Source organism: Caretta caretta, chromosome 3 (assembly GCF_965140235.1).
Source record: "Caretta caretta isolate rCarCar2 chromosome 3, rCarCar1.hap1, whole genome shotgun sequence".
NCBI lineage: Eukaryota > Metazoa > Chordata > Testudines > Cheloniidae > Caretta > Caretta caretta.
This window is the reverse complement of record NC_134208.1, coordinates 207,840,713-207,863,823: the sequence shown is the minus strand read 5'-3', so window position 1 is coordinate 207,863,823 and position 23,111 is coordinate 207,840,713. Positions and strand designations below refer to the sequence as shown.

Genomic DNA, 23,111 nt, shown 5'->3' with positions numbered 1-23,111 from the left:
TTTTTATACTTCCCCCTCCCCCAAAACGTGCAGTTTCAATTGAAACCATGAGTCAAGAGTGATATTAGGAGATCAAGCTTAAACAAAAACCCCACCACGTAATTTCTCAGGCACTTGTAGATTAACAGCCTGCTAATGCCACAGAAGATTTAAAGGGCAATGCCATGCTTACCTGATTTAAGTGAAGTGTTGAGAATTGTAGCTACCAGAGCAGCAATAATGATGGAGGTATCAAACCTAGTGTTGAGGGGAAGAGTTCTGTTACACGGGTGATTCTAGTGCACATCGAAGTGCAGTGCAGGCATTTAGATACTAATTGTGATGGACACAATATAAGGCCTTAATCTGCAGACACGTAAACATGTGCTTAAAGTTAAGCACACAAGGATTCCTACCGAGCCAGAGGAACTATTCATGTGCTGGAGCATTTGCACGTTTGGGCCCTAAATGGCTGGACTGTGACCTCTTTGGGGCAGGGACTGTATTTTATTTGGAGTTTGTACAGTCTGCCTAGTACAACAGACCTAGTCAAGGCTCCTTGGGTTACTTCATGCACTGAAACAGCCATCCAGGACTAAGCGAAGTTTCTACACTGGACATGTGGTTTGCAAACATGACCTGCAAGGGGGGAAAAAATGGCTTATGCTCCCCCCCCCCCCCATTTATAGGGAGAAAGGAGACCTAGAATGTTCTTTACTAGTTTGTTTACAATAGAAATTCAGGCCCAGTCTGTGCTACAAGTCTCTGGACAACTGGAGACCTAGCAGGGTTCCAGTATCACGGGGGAGAAGAACTCAGCTAATGAGAGGGGTGAGGGGATTCTTGTATTGACTGTTGGAATGAACGGTTGTTTCTGTTAACAGGTATTTAAGTCCCACACCACATTTTAAAAGATAAAAAAAACCTCTTATACCCACAAGTCCCAATGGGTCTGCCAGCAAGTCAGTGACTGCCATGGCTCGACATTCCAAGTATTTTTAGGGCAAAGAGGACACACACAAGAGGTACCACCCCACTGCCAGACCTTCCTGCAGTAGTATTAAAAAAGCAGCACAAACCCAATTGTTTAAAAAGGAATGTATGTTTTCATGAAAAGAGAATCCAGAGTCCAGTCCAGTCTTCTAATCCTGCACTCCAGTTTCAGTTAAGAGCATTTCTCTTGCCATCTCAGATTTGCAATAGCTTTAGTTATATGCTGGTTATGCAAGTATGAACTTCACCAGTCTAGCACTGGGTGTTTTTACAAGAAGAATCTAATTCTAGTAAGAGGCTGAATATAAAGTCTCTGGCTGCGAAGAGAAGAAAGTTGCAAGACATTCTTCCCATATCCCTTCTACCCCCAAACCACCACAACTCAGTATCCTACTTACCAGTTCCAGAACTGGGTCTTTGCAAAGAATGCCCTGGGTTCATAAGTGTACACTTTCAAGAGGATCTCGATGATATATAAAGAAAGGAAAACCCACTCTGCATAGGAAATCAATGGGTTTTCCTCATCCAAAGCAATGAATACGGCGTTTATTAGAATGATTACATCGTAAGTCCAAACAAAGCCCCTGCAAGAAGGGGGAGAAAAAAGGAGTTTGTTTGCTCCTGCCTATGAAGGTTTAAAAAATAAAATAAATAATCCCTCAGAAGATACCCCTGTGATCTTAAGAGCCCTTCAATACTAACTGGCCAAGAGGCCCACTGTTGTGTCATTCTGAATGTTGTTTAAGATATCAAATGAAAGCCAGTGGCACACTAGTCATTAATATCATTGTGAAATACATGTATTATATAAGGAATTATGGATGCTTGTTGATATTATGCTTTAAAAAGTCTGATCAAATAAACGGAAAACCAGGTTTTCTTCCAGACAAGAGGGAGAAGAGTTACCTCCCCTTCTCTAATGGGAATGGTCTCTGGCATCACCATGTTCAATGGGCAGTTCATTTGCATCAGAGATAAAAAACAGGAAGAACAAATTAATAGGAGGTTGTGAAATCAGCATGGGAACACACTGGCATCTGCATCATCCTGACTCTGGAGACAAACTTTGGGGAATACAAGGACAAGCAGAAAGAGGTTTCTGTTATCCATCACTTAGGGGTCCAGCATTCTTTTTATCCATAAAAGGTGGATCCCCTACCATGCGGGTCGGTGCTGCTGAATGGGCGCTTTAAGTAACTTTCTTATCTTAGTAAAGGATTGTAGCCTGTTAAGTTTTAGTGACTTGGAGTGTTATACCTCTGTCTTATTTATAACCATTTCTGTCCATTAGTCTTGCTTAGCATCACCTTTCAGTTCTTGGTTAATAAGCTTCTTGTTTTATCATAAGCACAAATCACTGCTGTTATATTAAGCAGAGTGTGAATTCCTGGTTAAATCAAGCAAACTGGTGTGTACATGGTCTCTTTAGAGACAGCAGACTTGCTAGTTTGTGAGTGTCCAGTGATGGGGCTCAATGTTGCAGGGAGACACTTCTGCAGAGTTTGAGAACGGATCCACACCAAGGACTAATCTGCAAGGCAAAGTTAGGCCTGGAGGAGTCCTGAGGAATCTGTGGGGCCAGTTAAACTGGGAGTGGCAGGGAGCGGTCACTGAGTTTAGCACCAGCAGATTCTGTTGATGCTGAGGCAGAGAGGTAACAAAGGGACATACAGTTCTGGATGCCCCTAGAAAGCCTCACAACTCTCCCATCCACATCCCCATTACCCAGTTACAAAACCAGCTTTGCCATACATCAGCCAGTGTTTCAGTTTAAACACCCCTTTCCCCGATGGAGAATTTAGGAGAGTTGATGTAATTTAACCTTACATTTGAAAAGCCAGTTACCGCAAATGTGTATACTCAGTTGACAAGATCAAACATCACTGAGAGCTAGAAGTTCAGTCTGCATCAAATCAAGCAGCACTCATAGATGTGAGACTGCCCAGAAGAGTAGAAAGGAATTGGAGAAAATTAAACATCAGACTGATCCCTAAATTAACTCTTGATTCCAATTTAATAGGCGTCGGTGAAACTGAGCGTAACACCACTTTACAACAGAGACTGCTGGTTATTATAGGTTTTCATACCTGAATTCAGACTCCTTTTGAGCAAGACTATTTTCAAGCCAGAACATACAAGCTGATGCAGATCTACAAGCTGATAATACTTGTGACATCATTCAAGGCTTAGAGTACAACTGAGTTAGAGGGACTGGAACTTGAAGATGGGGATTTTCAGAAGCATTCAGCATTGGTCTAACTGCTCCTGCTCAAGCTAAGGATCAAACTCCCGTTGACTCAAGTGGGAGCAGAGTTAGGCTCAGACTGAGTGCTTCTGAAAAAATCCCAATTGTAGTGTTCCCCTTGCAGTGCTGGCATTTTCCAGCCTGCCATTCAGGTGAATACTTGTCCAGAGGTAAATGCTGGTTTGCAGCAGCATTATGAGATGCTCATTGTGAGGGCAGAGACAGACTTACTTGTGTTGAACCATGCTGCGTATGAATAGGCTCACAGCCGAGTTATACACGTGTGGCATCCAGTGCTCTAGGGGGTGGGTTTGTATCCTCATTGCAATCACCTGGATGTTCAGAAGGTCTGCTAGACGCACAAAAGCTTTTTTGTCTGCAGTGAACAGGAAAGATGCCCACAAGCATAATAAATGGCAGCATTTCATATTTGCAGAAATACAGTCCTTATGTGAAAAAGCAGTACTTCACTCTGTCCACATGCAGAGAACACACAGGACTTGACCACATGGGCAAAAGGGGAGCTTCCTTCAGCCATGCTAGCTCCATACTAGCTAGGAGCCCTCTTAACCTGTGCAAGGAGCTGTGGCATGAAGTTGTAAAGAGACTTGTTGGAAGGAAAAGAAAAAGAAAAAGAAAAAAAAATCACATCTATAGGACTCATTTCACTCCTTACTTGCCAAATTTTAAACCTCATCTCAAGAAGGCCAATCTTTAGGCAAACATGTAGTGGTCAAATCACACATCCACAGTTAAGTAATCACCATTCATTAACATAAGTGGTTGCAAATAACATTTTTCTATTTAACAGGTGATAACTGAGGAATTTGCTGAAAAATAAATTCTGGCTTTTTAGTAGTCCTCATTGGAGGTTTGTTCCTAGATAGAGCCTGAAAATCTGAAAGCACGTTTAAAGTGCATAGGAATTTCCAAACTGCATCAGATGAGAGCTCCATCTTTCCCAGAATCCTGTCTCTAGAAGAGAGGAGATCAAGATGCTCAAGAGGAAGATGCAAGAAACCCCACAGCAGGAAAACTTCCCCAATCAGGTTATTTTCTTAACCCGCTGCACTGAGAGGTTGGCTCAGCCTGGCAGCAGGAGAATTTATATCCCTGAGCTTAAAAGCCATGGCGAAATCACAGATTTCCTCATCTCTATGGCAAGAGAATTTTTTTTTTTTTAAAATGCCAAACATCTTTGGAGATTCTCCTACACGTTTATCATGTAGTTTAATTTGAGGTCATGAAGGCTCTAAGACACTCTGTGCATGGAAACAAAGTGGCCTAAGTGTTAGAATTAAGTAGAAAGAATGTGTGAAAAGAAACTGAGTGCTACAAGCTTAGATAAGTGAGGTAGCAGGATATGCCTGGTTGACAGTGTCATCAAATCACACAAAGCCAAGTGACCAAATGGGTAGGTTTTCAGCATTCACTTCAGGTTGGTTACATATGGCACATTGAAAAATACAGATCTCACTGCTTAAACAAAAAGGTCCTCCCCTACTTCAGTAACCCCTTCCCAACAAGTGTTTGTTTACTGCTACTCACCTACATAACCTTTTTGTTCCTCATCGGATACTCTCAACAGGAGCTCTCGATGGGAAGTGCTGATATCTGGGGCCACTAGTTTGACGAGTTGCTTCCATTGGGCTTCTTTAACAACAAACTCTGTGCCCTCCTTGACCTTTAGGATGTTGAAGGCTTCTACCATCTTGTGACGCTTCATATAAGCGAGTTTGCGGATCTCATTCTGGAGGAGACAATGGATTTCAGATACCTGGAGGATGGGTTTCTCTCTCATCTCCCACTTATTTTTAAACTTAAATGTAGTTTTGGGATATTCATGAACACCAGATTTGTTCTTGCATTTCTATACCAGACTGCCAAGAAGGACTCTATAGGAAATGAGCCAAGAGCAAAAAAGTTCCCAGCTGACAACGCTACATTCAGCCAGAGAAGCAGAGAGTGACTAATAGAGAGTAGCAGCAGTGTTAGTCTGTATCTGCAAAAAGAATAGGAGTACTTGTGGCACCTTAGAGACTAACAAATTTATTAGAGCATAAGCTTATGCTCCAAGGTGCCACAAGCACTCCTATTCTTTTCAATAGTCCAGAGTGACTCATCTGGACAGTTGTGAAGCAGATGCAGCAGGCTACCAGGAAAGTCCTGCCCTCTCCTCCACTGCAGAGTTGTCACTAGCCCCTATTTCCTGCTCAGTCTATCAAAAAGTTCCCAAACATATCCAGGTAGGATCCATTGCAACAGTTTGCTCCCATGGGACACCTCTTAGCAGATTAAAAATCTAGATGGCTTATATTACACCTTGGAAGATAGTGTGCAATTGGGGCGGGGAGAAAAGGGTGTTGATATGTAACAAACAGCAGGGAGAGGTGAGTCACAAGGGCTTTATCATGGACTGGAAGGCCCTCAAGTTGGAGTAAAGGAGAAGAGGGAATCGATTTAGACATCACATCAACACTAACAAGCGAGGACTTGGAAAGCGGCAGCTATCCGTCCGATTTCTGTGGTATCCAGATGGGAGATGATCCTGCCAACAGCTAGCTCCAGGAATTTGGGCAGAAGAGCCAGCCAACTTTGTGCCCTACCTCCACTAGGCAGTCTGCCCAGCAGACAGCATGCAGGGATGGTTTTTGTGGCCTCCTGTTAGTGCGTATGGCAGGAGACCTTGCCTATAAGAGAGGAAGGTTAGTCTATTTATGAAAGTTCACTGGAACTTTTAGCATTAGCCCTATAATTGCAAGCACTAGACATGCTTACAGTGTCCTCAGTTACCCCAAAATTTGGTGGGTGCTACTGGAAGAGGGAAGATGTACGCCGCTCTTATTGAATATAGTGCCCCCTGCTCTGTCCTCCTGTCAGTGCTTTAAGGGTACGTTACAGAGCAGGGGTCGGCACCCTTTTAGAAGTGGTGAGCCGAGTCTTCATTTATTCACTTTAATTTAAGGTTTTGCATGCCAATAATACATTTTAACGTTTTTTAGAAGGTCTCTCTCTATAAGTCTATGTATTATATAACTAAACTATTGTCATATGTAAAGTAAACAAGGTTTTCAAAATGTTTAAGAAGCTTCATTTAAAATTAAATTAAAATGCTGATCTTACACAGCTGGCCCACTCAGCCCGCTGCCAGCCTGGGGTTCTGTTCACCTAGGCCAGCAGTGGGCTGAGCGGGGCCTGCGGCTGGGACCCTGGCGGGCAAGGGGCCGGCAGCCAGAAGCCCAGACCAGCAGTGGGCTGAGTGGGGTGGGCGGCCGGGACCCCAGACTAGCAGTGGGCTGAGCGGCTCAGCCTGCTGCCACTCAACCCCCGGCCGGTCTGGGGTTCTGTCCGCCGGCTCCTGCCGGCCAAGGTCCTGGCCCCCTCAGCCCGCTGCCAGTCTAGGATCCCGGCCCTGCCCATAGAGTGGGTACCTACCTTCCCCCTGGTTCTAGCCCAGTCTCTTCCTCTCTGTCTGCACTGAGCTGAGGGTGGGAGTGCACTGAGCACAGGGCTGGGGGTGAAGGAGCAGGCTGGGGTTGGGGTGTAGGGTCTGGCCAGGAGCTAGAATGAGGGAGGGGGCTTAGGGTTGGGGCTGGAGGTTTGGGTGTGGAGTGCTTACCTGGGCAGCTCCCATTTGGTGTGAGGGGTCCAGGAGCTCCTGTTTGGTGCTCACAGTGGGGAGTAAGAATGTGGGGGTGTGTGCAAGAGTCAGGGCATGGGGTGTGGGGGGACTGGAGTGTGTGTGAGGGGTGCAGAGATCAGGGCAGAGGGCTGGGGGTGTGGGGGTGCTTCCAGCCTCCTACCCAGAGCTGTTTCACGGCAGAGGGCTGGAGGGGATATGCCCCGATTCCACCCCCCCCTTCCCCAAGGCCCCATCCCCACCTCTTCTCTGCCTCCTCCCCGGAGCAGCCAGAGTGCTGAGGCTCAGCTTCTCCCACTCCCTCGCAAGGGCCATCAGCTGATCGCAAGGGCCATCAGCTGATCGGTGGCAGGGAGGGAGAGGAGGAGGGGCAGGAACCCAGCAGGCTGGGGGAAGAGGCAGGGGAGGAGGAACTTGCCTGTCCTGCAGCAGGCAGGACCAAGCTTCTTCACCCTGCCCCCACGTGTGTGTGTGGGGTGGCGGGGGAGAGTGGAGAAGAGAGGGCCGGGGCGGGCAAGATTTTTAACGGCACTCTACAGCCTGCCGGGGTCCCGGCCTGGGTTTGGCAGCGGGCGCTGAGCAGGGCCAGCGGCTGGGACCTGGCAGAGAACAGCTTGCCATTAAAAATCAGCTCGCGGGCTGTGTTTGGCATGTGTGCCATAGGTTGCCAACCTGTTACAGAGCAACCACACAGTACATAGAGTTGCTACTGGATAGCAGCTGTCTTCCCAGTAGAGACATTCCAGAAGGGAGGTTTGCCTAATGTTTAGCAGGAACAGTGCACAGATCACTGCACCCTGTCTACTGATGAGCACACACACAGGACATTTACTGGGAGAAGTCAACAAAAGTGGTGGTCACGGCACTATCTGTGTTAAATCATTCTGTATTGTGCAGTTTATTTTTATTGCAGTAGCAGCCAGGAGCCCCAGGCATGGGCCAGAACCCCGTGGTACTAGGTGCTGGGCAGACAGGCACAGAACAGGGAGACAGTCCCTGCCTAGAGAGCTTCCCTCTTCTCCCCACCTGGTCTTTGACTATAAGCTCTTCAGGGCAGGGCCCATGTTTCCACAGGTTTATACCAAGCCTAATCCCATAGGGTCTCTCAGTGATAGTATAACTGAAGTGACATATGGAAACCTCATTAAATGGCTCTAAAGGATGGCTCAGAATCAGCAGCCGATTAATCATACTGTCCCCTGGAAAGGAGGAGTGGCTGGCTGCAGGACATTGCCTTGAGGATCCTTTCCCCGCAGATGCTCGGTGAGTCTCTCCCCTCTTTCCAACCCCCGCACTGAACAACATTGTGGTACAACCCCCGTACCAGGCAGTAACAGGAGATTTGCCGTAATGCTAGCACCTTACAGCAGTACCATAAAAAGGGCTCTAAACTGGATAACCAAAACCCCACTTGATGTTTTCTAGCACCAAAACAAGCAAACAAACAAACAAACCCTCCGTCCCACTGATTTAGTGGCCTAGCACTGGGAGTCGGACTCTGCACTGGATTCACAAACACTTGAGATTCAGAGGACCGGAAGAGGAAACAGATGTTGTTAAAGCAGAACACTCCATGCAGTGATGGGTATAGTTGTGTTATTGCTGTGCCCAGTTCAGGAGATACTCTTCCACACACACACTTTACCTTTAAATGTTTCCTGTAATTGTTGTACACAACAGCCAGGAAGACAGACATGAAGAGGTAGGTGTTGATTACTACATAGGTTATGAAGAACAGGGAATACCACCAACTGAAGTCAAAGGCCGGCATCCTAGACAGGGAGAGAGAGTGGCTTTAGTCATTCTACAGTGAAAGCAGGGATTCATACAGAGCAATAAAACCTCTGGGACAGCTTCCAAAATGCTGTCTCAGGATACATCGCACCTTCTAGGCATGAGACTGAATGCAGTGTTGGAGCAGGTCAGTTTGAAATTCAACAAGTCAATCACTCCATAAGAAATCACAGACAGCATGTTCTTTGAGCGAGAATTCTTCCCATGGGTGCTCATTTGCAACTGCTAATGAGGTGGATAAGGGTGGGTGGGAAGGGGAGTGTAGAATTTGGCCCTTCTAGGGAAAGCAGAGGACACCCCATGCTGCAATCCTCTCCAGCTCTCTTGGTCCCAAGGCTATTGTACAAGGGATGCAGGTGCTAGTGTGGGGGAGGGAAGAGATATACTCTCACTGGTAAAAGCAACGCTGAATTAAAGGCTAAAAAGCCACAAAACCCACATCAGAGTTTGGGTGCTGCCTGGAGGTGGGGCTAGTCCCCACTGCAGTGCAGGGTGAGGAGCAAGTCAAGCCACTCAGCATCAGGGCAAGGCTAAATGCTCCCACCTCCCCACATGCAAAGTCCACCCAAGCCAGTCGGATCACACAGTACACGGAGGCTTTTAGAAGTACTGTGCTGTTTGAGACTTCCTGATTTCCTAGATTTTATCATCTGTGATTTAAAGCCCCAGAAAACAGAGATCCTTTTATGTCAAATATGGTGACAGATTCAGCGTGTCTTTCCTTCTACTGCAGCGAGCTCTGAATTGGGCCCTAGACTGCTGCTCCAGTTCTATGCACTATGCAGTGCTTCCCTGTCGCCCAGAGATACTGTCGTGCACCTAGATCGCCTGGTATTTGCAGAGCAGGGTACATACATGACGTCAGGGCTGTTGGCTGTCGTCACCAGCACATAGAGATCAAATACGATTTCTAGGTAGTTTGTAAAATATGGAGATCCTTCCACTGTCCGGAGATTCCTGAAAAGGAAGAGGCACCATGAAATTACACGCAGATACCAAATCACTGACACACAGCTACTGCAGGGCATCAGTAGAGCAGTTGATACTGCAGTCAGATCCCCTATGGCCTTATTTTTTGGAGTCCCCAGTACCCACAGATGATAAAACAGTCATGTTTGCTCAGCAGTTCTGGAACCCCAGCCATACTTCCTCATCTGCAGGATTTCGAGCTGGCAGAGTCCCTCGGATCCAAAGCTTGAAACCCACATGGGGAACTCCAGAGCGGAAAATGCTCTCACCTGTCACCAAACAGCTTCAGAGCCATGAGGGAGAACATGAGGACACTGAACATGAAGAGCAGGAAGACATACGTGATCTCTGGCAGTGTGTTTCGTATACTGCGGAACACCCTCCGGATCTGCCAAGACACAACAGGGAGCATTTAGAAACCAAACTGCGCCAGCTTTCCCCATGGCTTTCACACCGGAGTTTGTAGCTCCCCCATGATCAGGCAAAGCAGGACACAGGAGTTCTTTCCATTGAGAGAAATGGATCTAGCCACCAATCAACAGCAAACTCCACTCTGCGACTTTACACCACCTGTTCCTCTAGGGCCCAAGCTGGGTCAGGTAAAGCCAGGTTGGCTGCCTAGTACTTGGTTTTTGGAGGATGCCATCTTGGTCCCCAGAATGTCAAAGCTAAGTCTCTAGCCCTTATGTTTGCAAAGAAAACCTTCCGGCGTCCAAAGACGAACCACGTGAAAGCTGGTGCAACAGTATCTGCCCGAGTCTGCAGGCAGCCTGAGATGATAGCTTTGAGAGGCCCCCAATGCCTTGTTTCAATGGGGTAATGCCCCAGATGTTCCGCGACAATGATTTAATTAACAATATTGTTAGCTATTTTATGGTGTATTGAAGTGCGTAAGGAAGGAGGGGGAAATCATCCTAGGAAGATCTTCACAGTCTGCTGTAAGGGTATGTTCCACCTGGAAAATGCCTCATCACGGAAAATTGGCGGGGCGGGGGGGGGGGGGGGGAGGAGAATGGGTCACAACACATTTCAACTAACAGTGTTAGACACGACTTCACACTTGGTCTATAGACCAGCACTGCCATGGAGGAGTCTTGTCTGGGTTCCATGGGCTTGTTGGCCAACTGAGCATGCACACTCTGAATGGCATCTCACATCGGTAGAGCCTGGGAAAAATACCAGGGCCTTCCTCCCCCATCCCCAAGAGGCAGAAGAGGAGTCCCTACCTACGTACAGCAGAGACACACTGTTGCAAAGGGGAAGCAAGCAAAGGTTCTCATCTCACACCAGCCCAAAGGTGTTCCCATGCACAATTCAGTCTTTGAAGTAGAACAAACAGCGCCAGACTCTGCCGGTCACCAGAAGGTCTTGGACTGCATCAACTTTAAACCCATGACCATCACTCTCATGTATGTCACTGCTCCGTACAACTGCTTAGAAAAGCTTTTTTACCCAGAAGCCTGTGTCCTGGCACAGACAAGTGTCTAAGGCTAGGTCTACGCTACAAGTCTTCGAGAAGCACAGCTGCCCCGCTGTAAGGTCTCCCGTATAGCTGCTCCAGCCCAGCAGGAGAGAGCTCTCCCATCAACATAATTAAACTACCCCCAATGAGAGGCACTAGCTGTGTTGGCAGGAGAGCGTCTCCTGCCAACACAGCGCGGTCCACACCGGTACTTTTGTACTTTTTGTGAAACTTACATTCCCCTCCCCCCACTTCCCTGACCGACAAATGTGCTAGTGTAGACAAAGCCTAAGCCTAAGCCTGCTCTAAGACCCTAAATACGCCAAGCTGGTAAAGCAAGTCATCCTCTCATCCAGCAGTTCCCTGGCAGGCAGAGGAAGAGTTGTTCAACATTAGGCAGTCACGTTTGAACCACGTGTAGGCTACTTCATAAGCCACAGCTGAACTGAGCTGTATTCTAAGTCAGAGGAGGAGGGATGAAAGATTACACAAAAAAACATGGAGATTTCCCTTTGGGGAGAGAGGAATGGAGATGGGACCACACATGACAGATGGTAAGTCATAAGAATGGCCTTGCTAGGCCAATGGTGCATGTGGCCTAGCCTGACTTCTGACAGTGGCCAGTGCCATATGCTTCAGAGGGAATGAAGAGAACAGGCCAATCATCAGGTGATACATCCTGTCACCCGGTCCCAGCTTCTGGCAGTCAGAAGTTTAGGGACACCCAAAGTGTAGGGTTGTGTCCCTGATCATCTAGGCTAATAGTCATTGATGGACCTAGTTCTTTTTTTAAGCCCATTATACTTTTGGCCTTCACAATATCTCCTGGCAGGGAGTTCCACAAGTTGACTGTGTGCTGATTGAAGAAGTACCTCCTTGTGTTTCTTTCAAACCTGCTAAATCTATTTTATTGGGTGGCCCCTGGTTTGTGTGTTATGTGAAGGGGTAAATATCACTTCCCTACTCACTTTCTCCACACACCCCATGATTTTATGGGCCTCTAGGACATCCCTCCCGCAGTCGTCTCTTTATTAAGCTGAGCAGTCCCAGTCTATTTAACCTCTCCTCATACGGAAGCTGTTCCATCCCCCTCATCAGTTTTGTTGCTCTTCTCTGCAACTTTTCTAATTCTAATTTTTTTTTTTATATGGGGCAACCAGAACTTCAGGAAGTATTCAAAATATGGGTGTACCATGAACTTATATAGTGGCATGATGATATTTGTCTCTTGTGGCATGATGATATTTGTCTCTTGTTCTCCATCCCTTTTCTAATGGCTCCCAACACTGTTAGCTTTTTTTGACGGCTGCTGCAGCCCATTAACAGATGCTTTCAGAGACCTGTCCACAATGACTCCAAGATCTTTCTTTGTGGTAGCAGCTAATTTAGACCCCATCGTTTTGTATGTACAGTTGGAAATTCAATGCTATGTGCACATTGGAAGAAATACTCCCATCTTCTATTTTGCTGGTTAGAGAGTGCTCAGATACCACGGTGATGGGCACAGTTCAAGACCAGGCCAAGGTTTAAGAGGCTACCTCCCCCGGCCCTGCTAGTCACATGTGGCTCACCACTGGGGCTACAGTGCTGCCCATCAAGTCTCTGAAGCCCCTTCTTTCACGTTAGTCACTGCCACACTGACGGCCCTCCACAGACAGCATGGCTTCCGTGCTGCCCTCCAGTAGCAATCCACCTGCACTGCCTGAAGAGGAAGAGTTGTGCCATCTTCTGGCCACACCTGGTTTCCTCCAGCCCCATCAATGGCAGCCTAATGGCTAAATCAGTCACGTCCCAACCCCCTCACTAGCACAGCAGAATGATAATTGCCCCTACACCAAATACACACTCATCCCTTTGCACCTTGGAGCCCCATCAGAGTTCAAATGCTTTTAACAAATCTTAGCTAACCCTCCAAATCCCTACAAGGTAGGTAGCATCCATATTCTCACAGCCACAGACAATTTGAGATCACATGGTAACTCAGAGGCAGAACTGGGATTAGAACCTGTAACTCCAGGCTGCCGGTCCCATGCTCTCATCTTTTGAATTGCTTTCTCCCCACAGCAAAGGCGGTGCCTTGATTTTCAAGCAAGAGCCAAGATGGCGTTGGAGGCAATGATTCAGTCTTTTCATGACACAGGAATGAATGAGCCAAGTCTGGGCAGCGGTTTAGGTGACAGTAATTAGCACAGCTGTGCTCTCACTCGCCTAAAAGGCTTCTAGAAACAAGTAATTTTTGACAAGTGAGCAGAGCAGGCAACAGAAGCAGGATTAGGGAAGAATAATTAGGACACAAACTTAAATTAAGAATCCAAACAAAGTGGATTGACCCCAAAGAACTTGGGACCATACAAGGATTCAGGTTCCAGCCGGAAGCTTTTCAACCCTGTTCCCAGAGCCGGCAGTGATTAGGTAGGTCACCGCATAGGCAGAAGGCGATCTCGCTCTTCATGAGCGGGGAAGGATTTTCCCCTACTGCTAATAGAAGAGGAGATGGAGGCTCGTTTTTGAAGCTACTTGCAATTCCCCATTTTTTCCACCATTCCCAAGGCATGGAACCACTGCCAGCAGGAGTCACTTTCTTCTCGCCTGGCTGTCAATGAGCGATCTTCACTCAGCGTAGGAGAGAAACCCTGCTGATATGCACCCTATGCTCCCTCTCTCACAGCCCAGAACACAAGAGTTCCCTTTCACACTCCCTCTGCTCTGCCACAGCCAGGCACCAAGAGCTCAACTGTCAGGGATAATGAAGCTCTAGAAGCATTTTGGATTCACGCCAAAGGGAAAGAGGGGTGTGTTTGCACACACCCAACACTGCTCACGCTGACCAACCACAAGGGTATCTTCGAAGAAGAGGGCCTTGGCAGACACGGTAAGAAAACAGAGCCGTAAGTGCTACCTTCCGGCCACTCTGCCCAATGCTCTTACTCCAAGATAACAACCACCAGCACCCAACCCATTCACGTGATGACCAAGTGTTGCTTACCTGACGACTTTCTGCAAAGTTTATTAAGAAAATGGGTCTCAGGAACCTTGACCATCTAATGCTGTTTACGTTCGAGATTTTAAGTGCCCCGTAGATAATCAGGTCAATTAAGGTCACCTGTGGAAGAAAGAGCAGCAACAAATCACAGGAAAGGGTTTGGTCTACCACTCATTATAACACATGGACCTATTCTTGGACCATTAAAAGACGACAGTTTCATGGGGTAGTGTTCTCTCCCGCAGGAGATGGAAGTTTCAGTAGATTAGACCATGTTATGACATTAAGATGGACAACGCACAAATAAATTTTAAAAGTTGCACTTGCCACGTTTACTTTCAACAGAATTTCAGAAACTATGCCTCTGTTGCAAGTCATGCTCTGAAACTGATCTATTAAGAGAAGAGGGGGACACATTGGAGCTGTACAAATGGGAAGAACATACAAACAGGCTGTTTGTAGACCTGGCTATCAACCAGCCCCATCATCATTTCACACAATCCTTGTCACAATGACAGCGGAAGTAGGAAAAAAGCCTACAGGTGATCTAGCTTCGCACACCTAATTCCTTCACATCACAGTGACCACAGTTGCAACTCACCAGTATCGCTATCATGATGCAGATATTCTTTGTATCCTTCCAAAACACATTGCGAGGGGTGACTTTGGCAAAATGCACCAGTCGCCCAAAGAACACCAAAAGGCACAATACCTCGACCAGGGAAGTGGCCTACAAAGGGAGGACAAACAAAGTGGGGTTGTTTTGGCTTAAAGACTGTATTTCTAGGCTGCCCCGATATCTTCTCCCTAGCTATGTTACTCTCTATCTGCCACCAGACAGGTTCAGAGAATGAGCCTGAAGAAGGTGGAGTCACAGGAAACACAGAAAGGAGGATACGTCAGATTGGTTTTCACTGGGAATTTGCTGATGATTGAGCTATTTTTTAAACTGTCTCTCACCATAAAATTTAAAAAGAAATAAAGTCACCTGTTTGATGTTGGCCGCTATTATTTGGTGCGTCTCACGTAACACTAGGAATTTAAGGAGCGTGACATCTTAGGGAGTTAGTAGATTTTCATGTATGCTGAATTTGGGACGGATGTCTGTCAAGGTAAACCATACTGCACTGGTATCAAAGTCTATTCTGGAAATAGTACCTCTAGCTCTTCTAGAGACCTTTTCATCCCCAGATCTCAAAGCACTTTACAGAGGAGGCCAGTATCATCACCCCCAGTTTACAGAGAGGCAAAGTGACTTTCCCCAAGTCCCCTGACAATGGTCAAACTGGGACAGAATCCAGGTCTCTGAAGTCCCAGTCTAATTGTTCTATCCCTTAAGCAACACTGCCCTCCGATGTATACACAAGAACCCCTGAGCAGAAGTCAACACTAAACAATCATCTTAATGGTGCGCTAAGCAGCTCGAGACATAATCCCTGCCACAAGCCAACCTTGGATGTGACGAGACCGCAGGAAGGGTGTTGGGCCAGTTTTAATAGAAGACTAGTTACTCAAAAAGGCCTAGGCACACAGTGTGAGGAAAGACAGACGTTTGTTTAAAATAAGGAATAAAATAGTTAAGTGTCTTCACCGGCCACTTTCTTGAAGAGTTTGCAGGAGGTGAGGTTAGTGGAAGATGTGCTGTGCAGAGGGGCAGCATGGAAGAAAGCAGAGAATACGGAAAGTGAGCCAACAATGTTTTGAACCTGGTGGTGGAGCAGAGGGGCACTCCATGGTACTGCTGATGGATGCCCAGCACTCATCACCACTAATAGGGCTTGCACACATCGATGGGAGAGCCATTCCTTGTTTGCACAGGATTATATTTGCTATGCTCCCACAGAGTTCTGTAGATCAGATTAATTCAGCAGTATCAGGGATCACCGATATTACTACAAAAAACATCCAGCAGCCTCCTCTACTGAATGCAAGCAGAGAAATATTCCTTTATACAGCAAGCTGGAGTATTATAGAAGACATGAACTTTCTCCATCCATCAATAAGACAAAGCTGTTGTTCCCTTTTACCCAAATGCTTACCAAGAAAGGGAGTGGATACACAGCAGGATCTTCAAACACAGCAAGGAAAAGGTCTACAAAGATAAAGAAGTAGGTGGCTGCTTGCATAGTCCAATGGTTATAGAGATAGTAAAGTCTGCGGAGGCAAACCATAGATATTACAAATTAGGGCACTAGTACATGTGTATTGATACAGCTATTCTTTCATGGTAGCAAGACACTGCTGTTCCATGCTGATTCTCTGACGATTTCTCCAGCAAAAGGAGGGGAAAAAAAAAAAAAGACTTTACATTACTAAGGTGAGAAAGAGAGGGCAAGAACACACTCTCTGGGAAGAGTTTGTCTTTCTACATTGCAAATAGACTTGGCAGAATTCACATTTTTTTTCTAATTTTGACAATTAATATAATTTTATTAAAGATGTCTCCCCCCCACCCACCAATTTTTAACTATTTTTGCAGTTGCTGGAAGTTAAGGCAGGGATAAAGGTTCATGCAGCACAGACAGGGGGGCTGCAGGGGGCTCCCAGCACAGCCAAGGGCCCAAAACACCCGAGTGCAAGGGATGCTGCAGTCCTGGCCTGGTGGAGCAGAGACGTCTTCCCATGGCAAGGACCACAAGAAGGAGAATGTGCTCCCAGCTCCATCCCAAGGCAGAAGCATTACAGCAGCAGGGTGGCCTCCTGCACAGCCTTGGGCTCAGCATCCTCCTCCTCATGGTCCTGGCTGGCATTGTCTGCTCCGCCAGGCCAGGCCCCCAGACTTCCCCATGCCTTGCGCCTGCAGGGAACCCTATACAGCCCCAGTCACAAGAGTGAGAGTGTGGGTCCATGACAGCCAGGCTCCCTGCACTGTTGTTGGGCTGGTAACACTGGATCCCTCCAGGAACAAGATGTGGGGAAGGCTGCATGCCTGCCAACAGTTACCGATCCTTATTTTACTATCAAGTAAACAACCTCTCTACTCCAATTGAGATTTCCCGGTTTACGTATCCAAGGATCATATTAGTCCTTTTCTCCACAGAGTCACACAGAGCTCATGTTTGGCTGATTATCCAACATGACACCAAAATCTTTGTCAGAGTCACTGCTTCCAGAATGGAGGCCCCCATTCTTTATTCCTAGATGTAGACATTTACATTTAGCTGTATTAAAATGCATAGTGCTTGCTTACAGCCAGTTTACCAAGTAATCCAGACCGTTCTGAATCAATGACCTGTTGTCTTTGTTATTTAACACTTCCTAAATTTTGGGGTCATCTGCAACCTTTATCAGTGATTATTTTAGTTTTTCCTTCTAGGTCATTAATAAAAACGTTAAATATGGTAGGGCCAAGAACAGGTCCCTGCTGGGCCGCCATGGAACCACAGCCACTTGATGGGGATCGTCTCTTTACAATCACATTTTGAGATCTATCAGTTTTATATTGCTTTAGTTTTTTAATCTAATGTCAAGTGGTACCATGACAAACACCTTACAGACTTCTATTACAAACACTATTACCTGTATCTATTGATCTCATAAAAATATGTTTTATAGGCTCTATTTTCCATAAACCCATGTTGATGTGTGTGCATATGTTACTGGCCTGGACTAATGTGAGCAGTTATGATCACTTGTACCTAAACTACTATTAATTTTTAGTTGTGTGATCAATTGCTCTTTATCCGTTAGGGGAATTCTACATTAGACCTTGTCCTATGTTGGCTGCAACACTTTTTGAGTTAGGAAATTGCCATCTACTATGTTTAGAAATTGCAAGGATGTTTTACTGAGGGCAGCATGAACCTCCAGCATGTCACTCAAACTGAAGTGCCCCAGGATCATGCAGGTCCTTCCTGCCCCTCTCCCCCCCCCCGCACCTCCGACACACACACTTTCTAGACAGGTGCGTAAGGAGTTGGTCACGCTGTTCCCTAGTGTGATTTAGTGGTTCTGTAGCAGACACCAATGAGTACTCCATCATGTGCTTTGTCTCTCCAGACATTAATGCTTATGGAACAAAGATAATTTTCTTCCGAGTTATCAGTCACCCAGAAACAGATAATGCCATTTTTGATGTAGACTGCCACTTCCCCATTCTGTTTGCCCACTTGATCCTTCCTCAATATGTTATAACCATTGATTTTAATATTCCAATCATGCAAATCATCCCACCAGGTTTCAGTAATACCAACTAGATCGAATTTATGCATATAAATGAGTAATTCCAACTCATCTTGTTTACCCAGGCTGCTAGCATTGGCGTATAGGCAATTCAAGAATTTCTTCTTTTCCTCCTTTGGTTCCTTGATTAATTTTGTTCTCAAGTGATGGGGGGACTCTATCCTCGAGATGTTAAGTGTGGCCTACATTCTTTGTTGCTAGATTAAGCATGTGCATAAACATTTGTGGAAGACGAGCTTTAGTGAATAAATTAACTTGATTTAAATCAAAATTTCCTTTGTATCGAGTGTCCCCCTCACTCCAATTAAGTGAAAATATTTCCCAGTTAAATATTTTAATTCTTCACACAGAATATTGTTGTACTGGATGTTAGAGTGTTTCCTTACCTGACTGCTTGCGGTGAGGTTTCAAACGGAATGTTTCTGTTATATTGAGCATCATACACATAAGCTGCTGCCAGGAGAAGGTCCTGTTGATGATCGGGGTGGGGAGAATGTGACACAGTTTAGTCAGAATTTGAAACTTACATTTTAAAGAGGCAATTCCAAAGAGTGCTTCCTTGGAAGCATCTTTATATCTTGAGATATTCCATTTAGGTGAATATAAATGGTGCTCTGAATAATGGTGCTACAAAGAGACTTCATGACATGCAGATTCTGAAATATATTCTAATTTCTAAAAGCACAAGTAAACATACAGCCTTCTCCTCACCCTATTCATATTGGAAGAGAAACCCAAAGTTGTGTGATTATTTACTATACATTTAAAATAGCTAGAAATATACAATGCAAGGAGAGGTTTAGGTGAGGTCACCTGGTGGTAACTGCCTACTAACTTTAGAAGTACTTTGCTGGGCAAGTGCTGTGTGCAGAGAGCACTTATGCTAATTTCCTCATTGCAGAGAGAATGATGTTTGGTTTTTCCCCTCTCTTGTAGCCAACAGCTAAGTATTCCTAGCAGTACTCTTGATGGGGAAGCAGAGGTGGAGTTCTCAAAGGGATGAGCTACCTAGGATTCCTGCCATCCTAGGATAGATTTCAAACACCTGAATTCTGTTTCCTGGAAACGTGTAAATTATCACCCTACCATCTCACTGCGTTTGTACCATATGCACACTATTTACAATACAGTACCCCCTTTACTTTCTGTCAATTATGTCATTCCATGAATGACTCGGAACGGGGGGGGGGGGGGGGGCTGATTCGCTTATCATGCTCTTCTCAAAAGAAAGAAGAGTTCAGTGTAAGTATTTAACGCATAGATGGAGTTAGCTCCACACTGAGTTTGTTTAGCCAATGCTCAGCAGCATTCTGGGTCACCTTTAAACGAGGAGGAGTCAGGTCGGCAGCTTCCACTTGACAGCTGACCCAGGCATTGAGTCATCTGCCTTGTTAATGTGGCATGGAAGAGCAACAACACAGGTTCTCTAGTTCAGAGGGCATGAGAGGAAATTTTGGCTGCGTCTGCAAGTCTGTACTGTAACAGGACTTAATGGTGAACACTGTGGGTACTGTAGTTTAATGGCTTAACTATTAAAATGCAGTTATTGAGAGTCTTTCTTCTCAAGAAACTGCTTAAAGGAACCTGTTGACATCTAGTGGATCTCACAATGAACTGCAGCAGTGCCAAAGGAAGCCTCTTTGCTCCCAGACACCTGCTCTTCGTTTCTATGCTCTCTTAATCCACCGGCTCTACAGGTGTTTTGGGTCCCCCACCCCCCAGAGTGAGTTTGTAACATGGTTGACTACACACAGCTCATGTCCACACAGACACATGAGTATGGTGAACACATGGTTTCTAACTAGGTCTCTAGACTGTATTTCAACTCTGCTCATGACCAGGGCTGCAACATAACTCTCAGGCCATGAGTTGGGTCTCAGCCTGTTCCACTGAGTAGACAGGACCCACAAATCAACATCTGTGCAGACAGCTTAGCCATTCCTCTGTCTCCCAGCTCATCCCTAGGTAGAAGGCCACTCCAAAAGACACTGGGCTGTGTGGAGAACACCCACACATCTGCTGCCTCTTGCGCGGCAACATGCGATAGTTACACAGAATTTCCCAGCATGCGTTGATACAAACACCGCTGCACAGGAGGGAAGAAACAGGCAGGCTAACACAGTGGTGTCAGAAAAAGCACCGCTGGGTGGACGTGCTGAATTGTGTGGACTGTAGACGCGTCAAAAAAGCGCACCAGCTACGCTATGGGATGTCTACACCGCAATCATGGGCGTAACAGCAGCTCATGGAGACAGACCCAAGCTAAACATTACCTAGCTCAGGTTCTGGAGCAGAAAAGCACAAGCTAGCTGCCTGCGTAATTACCAAGGGCCCCAGGTCTTGCACAGTGCACGCCGAGACCCGTACTACTGTGGCTTCACTGCTATCAGTGCCCAGCTCACGAGATTAGAGCTAGTTTAGGTCTACACAAGCCGCAATCACACCCCATGACTGCAGTGTAGACATTCCCTATGAAACAAAACCCTGCTCTCTCGAGTTCAGGAGACAAGTGCTGTAACCGGGTGTTGCTTAGAACATAGCTAGTAAATGCAGTTAGAAGACCAAACATTTTGCCATGTAGAAAGGGCCTTTATCTTCTCCATCACCTTCCTGCAATCCCATGGGCAACGGATTTTTAAAATACAATGGTATGGCATCCCCACCCACTGACCGAGTCACTTCCCCTCTCTTTAGAGGGCTAATAGCAGAGCCAGGGAAATAATCCAGGTCCCTCTCCTGACTGAATCCCATGCTCTACCCACTGGACCACACTGCCTCCTTACACAGAGGTCTCCATCCAATTTCTTAACAGGGAATGCAGCTACAAAAGCAGCTGGAGCTGCTGAGGACCCTCGCCCTCTGCAAACCAAAGCCGGACACGCCATGGCTAGCCCTGCGACCCCAGACTTCCCTAGAGGGAGGTCGAAGGGTAGAGAGAGGGCTTCCCCCTCTTGCCAGGGGCGAGCAGGGAAGCGTGGCCAGCGGACACACCCTGCAGGTGGCCCCCTCGCCCGGAGGTTAGGGCGGGCACTTTGCAAGGAGCAATGCCCGCAGGGGGCAAAGGGCGGACTGCCAGCTTTGTTCTGCCAAGGGGAAAGGGGGGGTTATAGCCAAAGAGCCCCTCCCTCCTGCCCAGCGTGCACGGGGGGGGGGGGGGGTGCAGACCTGCCCATCAAGGCTCCGGGGAGGGAGCGGGCACAGCACCCACCCTGGCGTCCAGGGACCGGCTTGCAAGGCAGCAGCCAGGGAGGGGTGCGCGGACCCTGCACCCCGCGGGGGACCCTGCACCCCCGCCCCGTTACCTCCTGCGCGAGCGGCGGGTCCCGGGCTGCGGCGGACATGGCCGGGCCGGCTCCGCTCAGGGCTCTGCGAGCTCCAGCCCCGGCGAGCCCCGCCGCGAGCTTTAACCCCGCCCGCACGTGACTCCGGGCAGCGGAAACGGCTCCGAGCCCGGCCGGGACGGACTGACTGGGGGGGGGGGATGGCAGCCAGGGACAGACGGACAGAAAGGGGGAGCCGAGCCCGGGACAGACAGACAGACGGGGGGGGGGGAGTATTCTGGCCAGGCACAGACAGACAGACTGGGTGGGGGGATGGCAGACAGGGACAGACGGACAGAAAGGGGGAGCCGAGCCCGGGACAGACAGACAGACGGGGGGGGGGAGTATTCTGGCCAGGCACAGACAGACAGACTGGGTGGGGGGATGGCAGACAGGGACAGACGGACAGAAAGGGGGAGCCGAGCCCGGGACAGACAGACAGACGGGGGGGGGGAGTATTCTGGCCAGGCACAGACAGACAGACTGGGTGGGGGGATGGCAGCCAGGGACAGACGGACAGAAAGGGGGAGCCGAGCCCGGGACAGACAGACAGACGGGGGGGGGGAGTATTCTGGCCAGGCACAGACAGACAGACTGGGTGGGGGGATGGCAGCCAGGGACAGACGGACAGAAAGGGGGAGCCGAGCCCGGGACAGACAGACAGACGGGGGGGGGGGAGTATTCTGGCCAGGCACAGACAGACAGACTGGGTGGGGGGATGGCAGACAGGGACAGACGGACAGAGAGGGGGAGCCCGGGACAGACAGACAGACAGACAGACTGGGGGGAGGGGATTCTGGCCAGGCAGAGACAGACAGACTCGGGGGGGGGGGTTGCAGACCGGGACAGACGGACAAGGCACAGACAGACTGACAACAAACAGGGAAAGGGAAGTTCAGCCAGGTACAGGGGATAGACAGATGGGGGAGAGCAGAGGGAGGAGCTCAGCCAGGGCCAGACAGACAGACATGGGCCACCCAGGGACGGCCAGGAGCGGCTGGACAGACAGATAGGGGGGCACTGGCAGCCATGGTCAGACAGGTGATCCCAGTTAGGGTCAGGACAGAGACTAAATGCTTGTTGAGGGGAAGAGAAGTCGATGGACGGGCAGAGATGAGCCAGGGATAGACACGGAGGCTCGGGGAGAGCCAGGGACAGGCAGACAGGATGAAGGAGGCTTATACTGACATGGGCACAAGAAAGACAACATACCCTTACACAACGATCCACCTAATCACCTTGAACAACAGAGAGGAAACACACACAGAGCAAACTCTCACACCCAGGTAAGGACACAGTCACATACAGAACAAGCACCCACACACAACAAAACACACATTATTCTCTCACTCCCCTCACAACACATACACAGAGTCAAACACGAAGGCAAGGCAACACACACTAATACCAGGAAACATCCTGCCATATGTGTTCAAATAGGCCCATTATCAACTGTGCTGGAGCTGTGGGGACTTTGTGGTGCTGGCTGACCCTTAAGTAGGAGCAGCTTCAGGGTTGCACAACTTCATCGAACGCATACACAA

The 23,111-nt window shown here is 47.8% G+C and overlaps 1 protein-coding gene across 1 annotated transcript in view; it reads right to left on the bottom strand.

Annotated features, from left to right (window-relative positions):
* LOC125633305 (two pore channel protein 2) overlaps positions 1 to 21,674 on the bottom strand; it is a 28,538-nt gene extending 6,864 nt beyond the window's left edge. Inside the window, exons 1-12 of the mRNA XM_048842414.2 lie at positions 21,550 to 21,674; positions 18,634 to 18,716; positions 16,105 to 16,219; positions 14,667 to 14,795; positions 14,069 to 14,185; positions 9,890 to 10,008; positions 9,507 to 9,608; positions 8,503 to 8,629; positions 4,766 to 4,967; positions 3,449 to 3,593; positions 1,371 to 1,556; positions 173 to 237 (exon numbers count right to left, since the gene is read on the bottom strand). Of these exons, the coding sequence (XP_048698371.2) occupies positions 173 to 237; positions 1,371 to 1,556; positions 3,449 to 3,593; positions 4,766 to 4,967; positions 8,503 to 8,629; positions 9,507 to 9,608; positions 9,890 to 10,008; positions 14,069 to 14,185; positions 14,667 to 14,795; positions 16,105 to 16,219; positions 18,634 to 18,716; positions 21,550 to 21,588 (1,429 nt within the window). The 5' untranslated portion in view covers positions 21,589 to 21,674. The remainder of the gene's footprint in view (positions 1 to 172; positions 238 to 1,370; positions 1,557 to 3,448; positions 3,594 to 4,765; positions 4,968 to 8,502; positions 8,630 to 9,506; positions 9,609 to 9,889; positions 10,009 to 14,068; positions 14,186 to 14,666; positions 14,796 to 16,104; positions 16,220 to 18,633; positions 18,717 to 21,549) is intronic.
* Between the last annotated feature and the right edge of the window lie 1,437 nt (positions 21,675 to 23,111).